This window comes from Typopeltis vanoorti, chromosome 1 (assembly GCF_054136105.1).
Source record: "Typopeltis vanoorti isolate ZY-2024b chromosome 1, IOZ_Tvanoo_1.0, whole genome shotgun sequence".
NCBI lineage: Eukaryota > Metazoa > Arthropoda > Arachnida > Uropygi > Thelyphonidae > Typopeltis > Typopeltis vanoorti.
In genome coordinates this window covers 70252962-70270240 of record NC_143549.1, presented here as the reverse complement: position 1 = coordinate 70270240, position 17279 = coordinate 70252962, and the positions used below count along the sequence as shown (strand labels likewise).

General features: G+C 37.5%; 1 protein-coding gene across 1 annotated transcript in view; it reads right to left on the bottom strand.

Annotated features, from left to right (window-relative positions):
- Nucleotides 1-2545: 2545 nt before the first annotated feature.
- The window catches only part of LOC150110075 (phosducin-like protein 1), a 145539-nt gene continuing 130805 nt past the window's right edge, over nucleotides 2546-17279 (bottom strand). The window contains exon 8 of the mRNA XM_090391151.1: nucleotides 2546-2892. Within this exon, the coding sequence (XP_090247277.1) occupies nucleotides 2784-2892 (109 nt within the window). The 3' untranslated portion in view covers nucleotides 2546-2783. The remainder of the gene's footprint in view (nucleotides 2893-17279) is intronic.

Here is a 17279-nt window from a genome sequence, read left to right as displayed (position 1 = left end):
ATGTTGGAGTCTTGACAAGTAACAGACTGATTTGAAGGAAAATTGTAGATAGGAAGTTAGTAATGATGTAAATTTTTCATGTAGTACTATCATATCCTGTACACTCCTTAAGGGTACATGGCAGGAATTTGATGATGATGAAAATCGAATGTGCATGCTATTAGGTGATGAAGATATTTGGCATATAAACTTCTGTTTGTCTATGCTTGGGTAAAAATTTCCTTTCGTTTCTAGCAAAAAACAAAGTTCAAATATTTTAAGTATTATTGCTGTTATAGGTGTAGAATATATTTTACACACTTTAATGGTAGTGGAGCACATGAACTCCAATACCAGTAAAATTGTTAATGGACACAGAAAATGTGTACGTTTGATACATATGTATCTACGTATGCAATACGTTGTTTTGGGCATATTTTTATGCATTTGTGAATTACTGAGCCAAATATCAAAAATTTGTATCGGTATCAAAAAACCTTGATACTGATACAAGCATATATCAGTTTCAAGGTTTTTCAATGCTGAATTTTTACTTAAAACTAATATTTATGGAGTGTCTTCAAGGTGCAGAAAATATCTCAAAAGTAATGTTTCTTATTACAAGTTTATATATAACACTTGCTTTTAAAATTATTATGTATTACCATAAATGAGTTGTTTCTGCACCAAGTGAAGCATGTATGAATATTTATACATGCTTCACTTGGTGAAGCATGTATGGATATTTAGTGGTATTTTTGTTTGATGATTAAACTGTGGTGCATTATCAACAAAATGTCAAAAAAAACAAAGACAATCATTGCAATTAGTAGCTTCCTTCCATCTCTAGAAATATAGAGTTGCACTTACATATGCTAGTAAACTGCTGTGAGCTATATTTTCTTTTTTTTAAGTTAATAAAGCACTGATAATTCAAATACATATTCTCAAAGCAATAAATTCTGTGAATTTACAATTTAAGGTCTAGCGCTGAATATTACTGTTTATGTAATGGATAGTTTCCATTCTTATTTCATGCCCACTTCAACCATGGAAAACCTCAATTATCATTCCTTTCAGAAAGCAGCCAGATTCTTTTTTCATATACATCATTTACATAAGAAAATTCAAAATCCTGTAATATAACATTTTTCATATATTTCAGGCTTAAATAAAGACTAATACATCACCAGATTTGAAAATATAGATTTTTGCATAAAGCTTAATTCTGCTTCTTTCTACCTGAGGTGATTTCAAAAACAAGATAAGCCTTGCTAATCTTTTAGAATTAGGCAAGCTTTTCTTGAATTTCTTGGAAATAAACTCCAAAAACTAAAGTATTTTTTTCTTTCTTTCTTGGGATTAAAGAACTGATGTAAGGTCATCAAAAATTCTTTGAAAGAATTTCCCTTATCCATTATTTTGAAATAGATTTTTAGGATTTTTTGGTATTTCCTGCTACAGTAAAATTTTTACTATGTTTTGCATTTGTGCATGGTGTGGGGAATTTATTCACAAATCCTCCCCCACCCTTTTTTCAATGGAAGTTCTTCATAAACAAGCACATCATAACTACAGTTCATAGGACAACGTGCAATTTGTTCCCTACCATAGTAATTTATTACACTACCCATTATACTACAATGTAAATTGGATATTTATTTATCTGTTAAAAATTTATCTGCATTCAAGTCTATTATTTTTCTCACATGTGTCAGTCATATGCAAATGAATCATATTTGATTAATGCATGTTGAAATATAATAACCTACACCTGTTAGAAATTTAAACATACCAACCAAATATAGAATCTCTCTTAATCACTAGTTAACTATAATCTTGAAAGCAAAAAATGTTTTCTCTTCTACATGGCTTTAGTGTCTCTGTAAAGTACATATAACAATTGGTTGCATGCCTAACAGATATGAAAACTGGAAGTTGAGACTATTTGTTGTGTCCTGATACATGGACAAGTATGCAACGATAAAATTTGCCTAGCATGAACATGTTAACATATGTTGTAAAATGTTTTCTATGGTTTCTCTAGGTTTTGTTTTCTCATTTAAAAATTATGGTTCTAGTGTGCGTATTATAGGAAGATATAATTGTGCAATAGTATTTGTGGTGTTCTTCATAAAAAGATAAGTGTGCATTCTTCTTAAAAACCCTAATGCCTTTCCAATCATATCATAGTTTTCTATGTTGAAATCATGTCATGCTTTCCCCTTCTTCCTAACAGCTGAATGAAATAAGAGTGGCTCCTGGGTATATGTATGTGTGTGTGTGTGTGTGTGTGTGTGTGTGTGTGTGTGTGTGTGTGTGTGTGTGTGTGTGTGTGTGTGTGTATATGTTGTCCATTGCTGCTTTAAAGGAAGAAGTTTTTGAATTTTCCAAGCCAAGACTAGTCAAACACCACATCTTGTGTCTGTAATCATTATATTTTTTAGCTGCACAGTCCCATACAATGGAAATTTTACACACATTAATAAAATCATGCCAAATGAAAGAAATTAAATATCAAGCTTAAAAGTATATTAGAGATGACAGGCCAAGTAATACAATGTAATAGTGAAAGTCAGTCGTCTGCTTAAGACATCTAACCTATAGAAAAGACTTTATTATATAAAATAAGTATCCAGAGAGATGCTTTTTTTTTATGATCATACAAATTCATTTCTCTCTGCATAGCATAGATGAAACTGAGAAGTAATAACATGTGATTTACCAGGTAATAAACTTCACAATGCTTAATTTTAAAAACAAGCATGTGAATTAAATTTTTACATCATTATTAATATATATATTCATTCAACATCAAAATCACTGTCTGCATCATTTTCTTTTGCTGCACTAAGTTTTTTATTCTGTTTAATAATTGGTGGTACCAAGCTTTGATCTGGTAACATACCATGTCTGTGAAGAAAAAAAACATTATATATATATATATAATCTTATAAAGAGAGATAATATTAAAAATATATTGTGTGCATGCACGCACGCACGCACACACACACACAATTTATATAGATCCATTTCTAAAAATTACTAAATGTTGAAAAAAAAATGCAATCACAACAATATTTTAATGATGCAGTATCAAAACACATCTAGAATAAATGACAATAGAAAATAAAAATTTAATAACTTCACCATATAAGTGTAAAAACTTTTTCTGCTTGATCATAAATTATAGTAAATTATACTATGCAAGACAACATATTCTTGCTTTATCCTTTAGGTGTGCTTTTAGCTGTGCTCTGCATTATGAGATACTGAGGCAATCAGGGGAAGTCACCTAGTAGTGAAGATACTTCAATGTAGACTTTGTTTGCTTATGCTTTGGGTAAAAGTTTAAAACAAAAATGTAATTTCTTGTCTAGTATCTTTTTTATCATCATATTCCTGATATATAGCTTGGGGGTTGTACAGGATATTATGACAGTACAGGAAAACCTCGCTTCATGCGATTAATTAATCCCTCAATTAATGCATGCTAAGCGAAATCGCATTAAGCGAATGCAATAAACAATAATTATAATTCATCCATTAGTGCAAATTTGGAAAATAATTACAGTATAAGCTATATTTAGAGGATAAAATCATCATAGTTAATAAAAATCAATTGCTTAAATTTTTATTTAATGTCTAAACATTTGATTGAGCTTGAGATACTTTTTTACAAAAAAATTAAGTAAAAATGTTTGAATCGTACTCAATTCAAACTTTTCCTCTTGTCGTGCAATTTGCGATAGCTGGCGATCGCTTTATCAACATTTCAGCGGACTTCGAAGCTTCGTTCCATATCAGGATCAAACAAAATTTCCTTAGCATGCTCAATGTGATTGAAAACTAGCTCAGATTCTTTTGCAGTTAGCTTCTTAGTTGTAACATTGTCTTTTTGTTCGCACTCCTTATCTTCTTCTTCTTCATATGCATGCTGTTCTTCTAGTTGAAGGACATCATTCTCGCTTAACTGTTCTGAATGGGAATCGAGCAAGTTTCTTGCATCTTCATTACCCAGTTCATTAAATCCAAGTTATTTTCCAACTGTGCTGATTTCTTCAATAATGTTAGATCTTGGATTTTGTGAATGATAAACGAACATAGGCTTGAGTTTAAAGTTGCTTTCTGCATTGTTTCCTAATAAAAGCGTAAGATGATCTTTAGGTGCTTTCTATCTTGGTTGGGATGCTTCAGTTTTAGCTAGGAAAGTCTTTGTTGGCATACACTTCCAAAAGAGATCAATTTCGTGGACATTTAATATTTGCCGATCATCATAATCACCCTCCTAAATTATCCTTTGATTCTTCAGGAAATTTGGCTGCAGAATCTTTATTAGCACTAGCACAGCGATTCTCAACCTATGGTATGGGTACCACTGGTGGTACGAAAACAGATTTGCTTAGTGGTACATCTAATATCTTGAATTAAATATAGTGGTACACCACTGGAAAAGGTTGAGAACCCCTGCACTATAGTTTCCTCAGTTATTCTTATGTTATGCAGTCCAGCTCGATTCATAAAACAGTCAAACCATCCTAAACTCACAGTAAAGCTTTCACATTCCTCTTGAAATTTAGTCTCTTTCAGTGAGGTAAAAATATTGAGAGCTTTGCCTGAATATTCCCTGTACTACTAGGTATTCTTTTTTAGTTATAATCCTCAATCCAGAGTGATAGAAGACGCTCCATCTCGATCATATGACTTCTATTTTGGGATCTGCATGCTTAAAGAACTTTCCCTTGTTCTTTGTATTCTTTATTCTTATTTAATATGCAGTCATCCCTCGACCTACATCGGTGTTCCGTTCCATCCAACAGGAAGTAAGTCAATACATTAAATCAATAGAGTTATAGGAGTTAGGGATTTGACTATAATAAGTATACTGTCATTTTAAACCTTATAAAAAGCATTGTGCCTTACTGCCACTATAAAACAGGAGAATAATCACCCAAATCTTCCTCCACAATCACATCTTCATTACCTTCCCTATGGGAAGGACCAGGCTGCGGCTCTTTTGGTGTAACCTTTGTTTTTTGATGAAAATGTCTAATGTGCTTTGCTTATTCCTCTTCTTTTTTTCATCATAAATTTGCTTATAGCAAGCAAAAGCATCATGTACTTTCCTTTCTACTAATAAGTAGCATTCAACATTGGGGGCCCATGTCTCCAGCCATTTTGAAAACATCACTAACTGCAGAGAACTCTTCAAGACCCTTCACTGTGAGTTATTTAACAACCTATTCTTGTTTCTCTTTTACTTCTTCCTTTTCTGCAACACGTTGTTCCTCAACACGTTTGACCAATTCTTCGTTGGTCAAATCTTCAGGGGCACTTTCTATGAGTTGAATTATTTCATCATCATTCACTTCGAGATTCAGATTGTTTGTTAGGCCCACTATTTCTTCACTGAATTTACAAAGGTCTTTATTTTTTTCAAAACTTCCAAACTCATGCACAAACCTTTTTAATGTCTTTTTCCATATGCCACTCATAAATCGAGAGGTGACTTTGTCCCAAGCCACAGCAATATTTTTAATAGCATGATAAATATTGAATGCTTTCCAGAATTGCATGGGAGTCTGATCATTTCCTTCAGTGGCAGAAATGTTTTGCGAAAAAGTTCTCCATAGATAATAAGCCTTAAACATTGCAGGAACTCTCTGATCCATTGGCTGGATCAATGAAGCAGTGTTTGGAGGAAGAAACATGACCTTGATCATGGGGTGAAGATCACTGATGTAAGGTGTATAACCTGGAGCATTATCTAGAATTAATAAAATTTTAAATTCTACATTCTACTATCACACAATAGCTTTCCACTTCACTTGCATAATTGATTATGGCATCCTCAAACAATTTTCGAGTCATCCACGACTTCTTATTGCTCCGGTAATGAACTGGAAGAGTATGCTTTCTAATGGTTTTGAAGGCTCGTGGATTCTCACCATGCCATATTTACAAATGATTTCCGTTTATATTCGGCTGCATTACCCCCTAACAGAATCATAATATGGTCTTTAACCGGGCATTAGTAAGGTGGTGTCACAGTTATTTCTTTCTATATGTTTGGGGTCTGTGACACCCCACTTACTAACATCGGGTTAAGAGCTTTGAAACCAGGCATAGATTTTAGCTTTTTGTGGATGAATGTCTGTTCAGAAATTTTTTCCAAAACAAGGGGATCTTATCCATATTAAATATTTGCTGTGGCAAATAATTTTTCTCTGTAATAAAAAAAAAAAAAAATAATAATTCTATCCAATTTCTCCACAAACTCCCTGATAGCCTTTCAATTGGCACTTGCAGATTCACCATGCATTTTCACATTACGCAGAGCAAAACGCTGCTTGAATCTTATGAACCAACTGGAAGAAGCATTGAATTCATAGTCGTAATCGGGTCCTGTTTTCTCCTTCAACATGTTGAATAGACATAGTGCTAAGGGAGGTCGTGCTTTTGGTTAAGGTTCTCTATCCATGATGCAAGTAGCTTTACCATATCACTGCTAAGCCCTGGTTGTTGCTTCCATTGACCTGGGCGTGTAGGGACCATGTTGCACAAAATATCACAAAATAATTAACGAAAAATACACAAATAACCTATTTTTCAAACAAAATCAACAGAAAAACTGTTGAAGACGTGTGCTGACTGCCGAGGGAGGTTGCCGCTGAATGGGCTGTTGCCACTACACATGATGCATTGTTGCTGAATAGAAACCGTTTTACTTTACTCGCATCTTGTTCGAAAGTATAGTAGAAAATGTTATCTATTCCCTTATGAGATCACGGACATATCCTTGAGCAGACATAACTCAAACGGACGTAAGTCGAGGGGTGACTGTAGTCCAAACTGTAGACTCGCTGTATCCTGGGTCTTGCACAATCATTGTATTACTAGCGCCACTTTCATGTCTCTTAATGACTTCCAGCTTTTCTGCTCATTGCAGATTGGCGAGACCCGGGATATTATTATTAACACCAGACGTTCATGAAGTATTATCTTTATACCAAGCTTTAAATTCATTCAATGTATCTGCATTTACCACAATGTCAACTCGAGCATTCCACTGATCAACCACTCTCCATGCAAAGAACCTATTCCTTATGCCCCTGCTCACATCCTTCCTATACAACTTCCAGGTGTCCCCTACCCATTCTCCTATGAACAATTTCTTCCACATTAACCTGGTAGCAACCAATGGTACCATTATTAACACTGGACCTTCATGAAGTCTAAAGACTCATCATGGGAGGCAAACACTGCTACACAAAAGGCCCATCAAACCAAGCTTTAAATTCATTCAATGTATCTGCATTCACCACAATGTCAACTCGAGCATTCCACTGATCAACCACTCTCCATGCAAAGAACCTATTCCTTATGCCCCTGCTCACATCCTTCCTATACAACTTCCAGATATTCCCCTACCCATTCTCCTATGAACAATTTCTTCCACATTAACCTGGTAGCAACCTTTTACCAACTTAAATGTCTCAATCATACTCCCCCTCTCTTACCCCTATTCACAAGGCTTTGCAAACTGCATTCCCTCAATCTGTCCTCATACCCACATCCCAAAAACCAGTTAACACCTTGGTCAGTCTTCTCTGAATCCTTTCCAACATATCCTCATTGCCATGAAAATCTCATCTCATCTTCCTTTTACCCTCTTTTACCTTGCGGTGCTGAGGGTTTATTAATCATTGGACCTCAAATCGTTCACAGGATAAGGTGGTCAAGCCCAATGCCCCGGTGCATCCTATATCCTGTAGTGTTGAGTTCTCAAGGCTGGTTTGCCTGCATTGTGGGATGAAAAACCCCAGGATAAACTGGGGAAAAAACCTACTGTCCATGCCCAAGATCGGCTAACTTGGCTATGGCCGAGGAAGATCCTTCAGCTCCTCACGTCACCAACAGGAATCGAACCTAGGATTCCTGTTCCAGGAATATGGTTGCAAAACGCACAGCCACTAGGATAACCGTGCGGACTACCATGAAAATCAGGGGACCAAATCTGTGTATAATAATCCATATGAGGCCTGATCAAGGCCTTATAAAATGGAACCAGAATATCTTTAACTGGTAATTAGTTTACGGAATTAACAACGCATATAAAGTATATTAATTAAAGGTAATTTTAATGAATAACTATTATATTTCGGCAACGTCATGTTGCCATCTTCAGGAACATAAAGATATGGTATGTGCATACAGGCACTAACAAAAGCAAATGAGGAAGAAAGCAAGAAACTAATATTGTTCCTAAAGTCCTAATGGTGCCCTCTGGCAGGCTAATTTGGTTGTCTTGGCAGTTGGGCTGAAGTTCTCATAATGTAAGTCTCCCAAATTTGGGGTAGTTTCATGCACCCAAATTTGTTGAGGTTAGGAACGCTTTTTAGAGCTGCTGATGATTCCTTGAATAATCTTTCGTATTTAAACTTGCTGCGGTGTATTATTTTTGTTTTCTTCCAACGAATGCTATGGGGGGTATCTAAGGCATGGTCTGCCAGCCCAGAGTGGCTGTACTGGTGAAACCGAATGTAGTCTTTGTGTTCTGAAATCCTGATATTTGTTGTTCTGCCTGTTTGGCCAAAGTAGGACAATTTGCAGCAGCAAGGGACCTGGTATACACCAGGTAGGTCTAGGGGAAGTGGTTGGTCTTTGGTAGAGCGGATAAGGGATGCCAACTTTTTATATGGTCTGTAACAAGAAGTAAGATCATATTTTTTGAGGATATTGGTCATATTTCTCAGAGGTGCCCTGGATGTAGGGGATGGTGATAGATTTGGTGTAATCTTTATTGTGGAGGGGGGGGGGGTTGTGGTTTACTGGTTTTAGTATTTTTTGGATGTTTTTGGGGTTATAGCCATTGGCTAAGAAAAACTGTTGAGGATGTGGTTTAGTTCAGTAGTTAGGGCCTTGTCATCTGAGCAGATTAATTTTGCCCTGTTATATAGTGTTTTTATAACCCCATATTGTTGTGGGGGGGGGGATTGCTGGTGAATGTATCTGCCAGTATGGGTGGGTTTTCTGTAAACAGAGAAATCCAAAGATCCATCAAGCTGGTGAGTGATTAAAGTGTCTAGGAAGGGGAGGGTGTTGTTTTCCTCTTTTTCTAAGGTGAACTGGATTCTGGGGTGTTGGTTGTTTAAGTGTGTTAGGAAGGAGTGGAGTGAGTCTGAGCCATGTGGCCAAATAGCGAACACATCATCCATGTAACGAAGCCAAATAGTGGGTTTTTGTGGGGCGGAGTTTAAGGCTTTCTCTTCAAAAGTCTCCATAAAGAAATTGGCCAAGGGTGGGGAAAGTGGTGAACCCATGGCTGTCCCCTCTATCTGTTTGTAGAACTTTCCTTGCCAAACGAAACAGCCTGAGTTCATTGTGAATTGAAATAGGGCTGAGATATCGGGAGGAAACTTGGCTTGGATGAGCTCTAGGGTTTCTTTGAGTGGGACATTAGTGAATAGGGAGGAGACGTATTACAAAAGATTATTCAAGGAATCATCAGTAGCTCTAAAAAACGTTCCTAACCTCAACAAATTTGGGTGCATGAAACTACCCCAAATTTGGGAGACTTACATTATGAGAACTTCAGCCCAACTGCCAAGACAACCAAATTAGCCCGCCAGAGGGCACCATTAGGACTTTAGGAACAATATTAGTTTCTTGCATTCTTCCTCATTTGCTTTTGTTAGTGCCTGCGTGCACATACCATATCTTTATGTTCCTGAAGATGGCAACGTGACGTTGCCGAAATATAGAAGTTATTCATTAAAGTTACCTTTAATTAGTATACTTTATATGCGTTGTTAATTCCATAAACTAATTACCAGTTATGTATGACCAATGTATAAGCCTTGCTACTAGAATCAGAATATCTTTATTTCTACAAGGTCCTCTGTATCATCATGCCATAATCCCATTTGATGTCTTCACAACTTGCGCAATGTGACCTTTGAACTTCAGATACTTGTCCACCACGAATTTTTTTTTTTTCCTCCAAAATTTCGCCACCCACTGTATACTTTGAATCTCATTTTTGCCTACCAAATTTCAGAGCCTTATAGTTTGCAACATTGAATTGACAGTTCCATACTGTTTCCCAGGTTTAACAGTTGTATATCACTAGTTAAACCGATCCCAATATCATTAATATAAAATTAAATAACAATGGCTACAAAATTGACCCTGGCAGCACACCACTAGTAACTTTCTTCTTTTGAGATATTGCCCCTCCCATACACAACTTACTAATACTATCCAACTCATTAATCTATCATGCAATCTCATCTCTCAATTTTAGTGACCAACTTGTGGTGTAGCAATCTATCACAAGCCTTTGCCTAATATAAATATAAGCACATGCACTGTATATGCATTTCTCTTGTCCACACAACTTACTAATACTATCCAACTCATTAATCTATCATGCAATCTCATCATCATCAAATTCCTGCCATGTACCCTCAAGGGGTGTACAGGATATGACAGTACTACATGAAAAAATTACATCATTACTAACTTCCTATCTACAATTTTCCTCCAAATCAGTCTGTTACTTGTCAAGACTCCAATATTATCAGATCTTATATTTCTATCGTCTAAAGCACTTTGTACCGTATCAATCCACCTACATCTTGGTCTTCCCCTGGGTCGTTTTCCTGGCACAGAACACTTGTTTTGCTAATCTTTCCTCTCCCATTCTATTTAAGTGACCATACCACCTGAGATTAGCTCTGCTAATGCATTCCTGGATGCTGACAATGTCAAGTTCTTTCCTAATATCCTCATTTTTAATATGATATTGCCATTGATGCCATCTATGTACCGAATCAATCCACCTATATCTTGGTCTTCCTCTGGGTCGTTTTCCTGGCACAGCACACTTGTTTTGCTAATCTTTCCTCTCCCATTCTATTTAAGTGACCATACCACCTGAGATTAGCTCTGCTAATGCATTCCTGGATGCTGACAATGTCAAGTTCTTTCCTAATATCCTCATTTTTTAATATGATATTGACATTCACGCCTCTAATCTTTCTCAGGACTCTCATATCTGCAGTCTCTAGTCTTTGGTCAAGTGTTTTACTTCTGGCCCAGCTCTCAGATCCATAAGTTAAAACTGGTTTGAACACTGTCTTGTATACAGCTAATTTAGTGTTCCGACTAATTTCTCTCTTATTCCATATGAATTTATTCAATTGACTTCCAACCATACCAGCTTTGCTGATTCTGTTGTCTATTTCTATATTTAATTTACCATCTTCAGTAAAAATCGTGCCTAAGTAGCTGAAATGTTTTACTTGTTCCACAGGTTCCACATTCACAACACAGTTGACATTTTCAATGATTCTGCCTATTTTCATTGTCTTTGTCTTTTTATTGCTGACCTTCATACCATATCTATTACAACAGCTATTCAATTTAGTCAGAGAATCTTGCAGACTTGTAGCGGATTTATTTAGAAGTATAACATCATCCGCATAAAGCAAAGAGCTGACATTAACATCTCCAATTTTGATATCAGGTTTAATACCACTTTCCTTCATAATGTGATCCATATAGATAATGAATAACAGAGGGGATAATGTACATCCTTGTCTCACACCAGATTTAACATTAAACCATCTTCCTGTACTTCCTTCAATTCTAACTGCTGACTTACAACTCAAATAAAGACTAAGTATTGCTTGATATAATGCCCCATTGATACCATATAACTGCAGCGTATTGAATAGCTTCTCTCTTGGCACCTTGTCATATGCCTTTTCCAAATCGACAAAACTTAAATACAGATCTCTGTTATATTCCCATGCTTTCTCGACTATTTGTCGTAAAGTGAAGATCTGATCCTGACAGCCTCTATTTGGCCTGAATCCAGCTTGTTCTTCACCAAGCTTTTCTTCCACAATTCTTCTCAACCGTTTCTCAAGTATACTTGCATAGATCTTGTCAGGAACACTCAGTAGGGAAATACCTCTGTAATTCTCACATTCAGTTTTATTTCCCTTTTTATATATGGGTACTATGACAGCTCTACTCCAATCATCGGGAATTCGTCCCTCTGTCCAGGCTTTCTGAACTATGCAGTGCAGCCACTGTAAGACTTTTATACCACCATACTTCAGCATTTCTGGTCAAATATCATCTACTCCAGCTGCCTTTCCACATTTCAAGCCTTTGATGGCTTTTTCTACTTCAAGTATGGTTATGTATTCCTGACTGCATGCCTGGTCAGTGTTTTTTATCACTGTGCTGTCATCACTGCTTGTTTCATTTAGCAGTTTTTCAAAGTAATTACTCCATACTTCAAGGATATCTTTTTCTCCTGTTTTCATGTGACCTTTATCATCTCTAACTCCTTTTACAGCACTCTTTCCTCCATTCCTAAGCTTCTTCAACAACCTCCAGAATATTTTGCCACCTTCTTGATATATATTTTCTATATTCTTGCGAAAGTCCTCCCATGACTTTTGTTTAGCTAGTTTTACACACTGTTTGGCTTTCTTACATTTGTCTCTGTATTCTGTAAGAGTAAAAGTTGACTTATTTGCCAGGAACTTTTGATATGCTTTCTTCTTTTCCTTCACTGCCTCTTTAACTTCCTGTGTCCACCAGGGAGTTCTGATTTTTTTATCCTTGCACACAACCTCACCACATGCCTCTCTGGCAGAATCAATCAATGTTTTCTTCAGAGTTTGCCACTGAATCTCCAAGGTTTGATTCCTGTTCTCAAACTCTTTCATTTTCTTTTCAATAATCTTTCTGTATTTTAGTCTACAGTTCACATCTGAGAGCTGCTCAACTTTTATTCGCTTTAAAACTTTCTTACATGTTATTCTTTTCAATATGAAATTCAATTTTATCCTGCTCCAGACTAAATAGTGATCACTTCCAATTTCAAATCCTCTGTACACTCTAGTGTCCTGCACCAGGAAGAAAACATCACTATCAACAATAACATAGTCAATGAGACTTTTCTTATTCCTTGCCTCTTCTCTCCATGTGAATTTATGCACATTTTTATGTTGGAACATGGTGTTAGTAATAACCAGTCCATGTCCGGAGCAGAAATCCAACAGATATTTGCCATTATTATTAGCTCATCTGTTTCAATTTTAGTGACCAACTTGTGGTGTAGCAATCTATCACAAGCCTTTGCCTAATATAAATATAAGCACATGCACTGTATATGCATTTCTCTTGTCCAATCCCTTGTTATAGTACATAAGTAGGTTTGTAAAACATGATCTTCCTTTAACAAACTATCAACCCATTTTTGTATCCTATATCTCACCAACCTCTTCAATACCTTAACTACAACTCCAGATATACAGATCAACCTATATTTGTTGCCTACCTTTGTGAAGTGGAATTATTTTGCCCTCCTTTAGGACTTGAGTTGTAAGACTCTTGTTAAACAGGTAGGCCAAGGCTGATGCTAACCCCCTAGAATATTCCCTCAAAGACACCTGATGATATATCACCAAGTCCTATTGCCTTATTGACATCTAGCTTACTTAACTCCTCATATACCTCTTGCTCACTCACCATTAAGTCTTCTCATTTTTTATTCTCTACACTTCAGCTTCTGATTAAATATATCTGAAAAAATATCTGTAATCATTCTTCTTTCTACTTGCCACAGATCGAAAAAACCACAAGGGTTTTTTTCTTGGCCTGATTTGTTAATTTCTGCTCACTGCAACTGATTATTACCATTATTCATCCTTTCCTTAATGCTTACATGAAGATCAGAATACATTATAAAACTGATGGAAACAACTACCGTGTTAGAGTAAAACTTTAGTTTAATATAAACCAAAATAAACACTCGACGTTTCAACCTTCACATTATGGTCATCATCTGGAGTATACACATATAGATACAAAGAAACAAGCTGCACTATAATCTACATGGCATGCTAAAGTTACTGACCAACCATTACAACTATTGGCCTGACCTCTGGTGAGGAAAAAAAAAACCTTGGAATACATTCACACACTGATGCTGTAATGTATTTCTTTTTCAGTTCCCAAGCTACTCTTTGTTCTTTTGTTCTGTTTTATTGTTGGGGTTTATATTAGCTTTATTTGTGAGTATAACATCATCTGCATAAAGTAAAGAGTTGCAATGAATATCTCCAATTCTGAAATTAGGCTTAATGCCACTTTTTTTTCGTATTATTATTATTATTATTTGACACCTCCAAGGAGTCCAAGAACTCATCGATGGAGGATGCCTGCTCTACAACTCTGTCTCCACCATTCAATCACCAACTGACAACTACACCATCTATCACCGACCACCACCACTAGTATTTCCAAGGACAATCACAAACATCCATGCCCATGGTGGGATTCAAACCCACAGCCTTTTGGCTGGAGAGTGGATACGCTATACACTTGACCAACCAGGCCGGCGAATATCATCCATACAGATGAATAACAGTAGAGGCAATGTACACCTTCATCTCACACCTTATTTAACATCAATGCATCTTCCTGTACCTCCCTAAATTTCTAACTACTGACTTACAAGTCAAATATAGACTACTTTTATTTCATTCATTCATCTTCAAGGCCCACTTTTCCTAACTAGGTTGTGGGGGCAGCAGCTGCAAGAGAAACTTCCAATGGTCACGATCCTCTGCCACCAAGCTCAGGTGTTCTGGTGGGACTCCAAAATGTGTCCACCCCAAGGTTTTGGATATAATCTGTTCAACGAGTCCTTGGCCTTCCACTCTCTGGTTTCGCAAAGAGGGCCTGCTGGGGGGGCTTTCTTGTGGCATTCTGACCAGTGATCATATCAACTTAACTGTGATCTCTCAACACGGAGAAGCAACGGTTGAGTATTGAGGGTTTCCCGAATTGCGGAACTTCTGACTCTGTTGAGTCTTGTCACCCCTCGAAGGAACCTCATTTCAGCCGCTTGGATTCGTGTCCGCATTCTTTCGGTCATTACCCAACTCTCATGACCATAGGTGAGGATGGGGACATAGACTGTATTGAAGACAGCCAGCTTTGCCTTCTGGCTTAACTCCCACTTCAATACTACCGAACGGCCAAGCTCCCGCAATATTGAGCTTGCTAAGCCAATCCAAGTATCTAGCTCTTCGTCCCGCTTTCCATCACTCGTGAATATGGACCCAAGGTATTTAAACTTCTCCACCTGCCTCAGTGGGACTCCACTCACATGTAGAGTGCACTGGGATGGTTGTCTTGAGACCACAAATGTTTGAGTTTTGGCCACACTGATCTTCATTCCGACTTCTGCACAAACAGCTACAATCCTATCCAGGGTCTGCTGGATAGGTTTGTAACTCACTGACAAACTCTGACCAATTCTGACACACTCACTGCCTATGAAAAGGAGGAGGTGACAGAGCACACCCTTGGCGAAGGCCAACGGAGACTGTGAAACACTTTGTGCTGTTTACCCTGACACAAAACTCCGGACATTCATACAGGGACTTGATGGCAGCTAATAGTTGGCCAACCACTCCATAATCCTGTACCACTTGCCAAAGCTTATCCCAAGGTCATATGCCTTCTCCAAGCCCACAAAACATGTGTAGACATTCTTGGCATATTCCCAAGATTTCGCAGAGACTTGCCTTAAAGTGAAGATTTTATCAGTTGTACTTCTACCAGGACGAAAGCCACATTATTCTTCCTGGAACTTTGACTCAACTATGCTCCTGCACCTTCTTTCCAAGCACCTAGCATATACTTTCCCAGGCAGGCTGAGCAGAGAGATGCCACGATAGTTGCTGCAATCTCTCTGGTCTCCCTTCTTGAAGATTGGTATTATTATGCCTGTCTGCCATTGCTTTGGTGCTCACCCAAATATCCAAGCAGCCTGACACACTCAAGTCAGCCAGAGAACACAGTCTCGATTTAAGGCTTTTAGCATTTTGGGCCAAATTTCATCATCACCAGCAGCCCTGCCCAATTTTAGCGATTTTATTGCTAAATGAACCTCTTCTGCTGTGAGACTAGTCATCGTCCCGATCTGCACCTCTTGGATGTCCACAACTGCTGGGCCACCTGAGTTAAGGATCTCTAAGTATTCCCTCCATCTGTGGAGGATATCCTTTTTGGTTTTTAAAAGTGCACCATCAAAGGCCTTAATTGCCCTTACTGCACGATTTCCTCCCTTGAAGATAGGGGATGGTCTACCAGAATACTTTGTTGCATTTGCAAAGGATGAGTCTAATCTTTCTCCAAAGGATTCCCAAGCCTTCTGCTTTGCTGTCTTTACCGCCTCAGTGTACCAGAAACGCATCTCAGGTGACTTGACCCTAAGCCATGTTAGGTAGGCTGCCTTTTTTTTTTTTTTTTGCCTGGACAGCTTTCTGAGTACAGAGGCAGTGACAGCAGTTCTGAACAGCTCCCACTCCTTCTCAACATCTGCAGTATGCTTGGGAATCTCTTTGAACCTGGAGGAATGTCATCTGCAAAATTCTTCCTCACAGCCTCATTTTCCAGTGCCTCATATTTCACGGTATAGCTGCTTAGGCCTACCAGCATTGATGGTAGCATCTGGTTTCTGAAGCTGTCGAGTGCAGACAACAAGGTGGTGGTCAGTTGACAGTTCTGCCCCTCTCCTCACATGAACGTCCAGCACTGAAGAAAATAGGTCTGCTGAGACTATAAAGAAGTCAATCAGAGACCTTTGTCCAAGTGTATCCCTGTACCAGGTATACTTACGGACTAATCGGTGCTGAAAGAAGGTATTCATTATGGACAAGCTGTTAGTACAGCAGAAGTCCAATAATTTCAACCCATTCATGTTAAGGTCAGGGTCTCCGTTCCTCCCAATCACACCCCTCCACGTCTGGTCAGCTGATCTGACAACCTCTATTTGGCTTGAACACAGTTTGTTCTTCTAAAGTTTCCTTTCCAGAATATTTCCTAGCCTTTTCTCAAGTATTCCTTGCATAGATCTTACCTCGAACAATCAGTAAAGAAATTCCTCTAGTTTTCATAATGTTTTATATTGGCACATATCAATAAGTCTCTGATGGCTTATTGATATATGCTTCCTGACTGCATTCCTCTTGAATGTTTTTCTGCCATTTTTCTATCACTTCTTGTTTCATATAGCAGTGTTTCAAAGTAATTACTTCAGAAATATAAAATATCTTTGTCTTCAGTTTTCATATCACCTTTATCATCTCTAATTCTTTTTATAGTATTCTTTCTTCTACTTTTTTTAATACCCTCCACAACATTTTGCTACCTTTCTGATATTTATCTTCTATGCTCTTACCAAGATCCCTTACCCCCCCCCC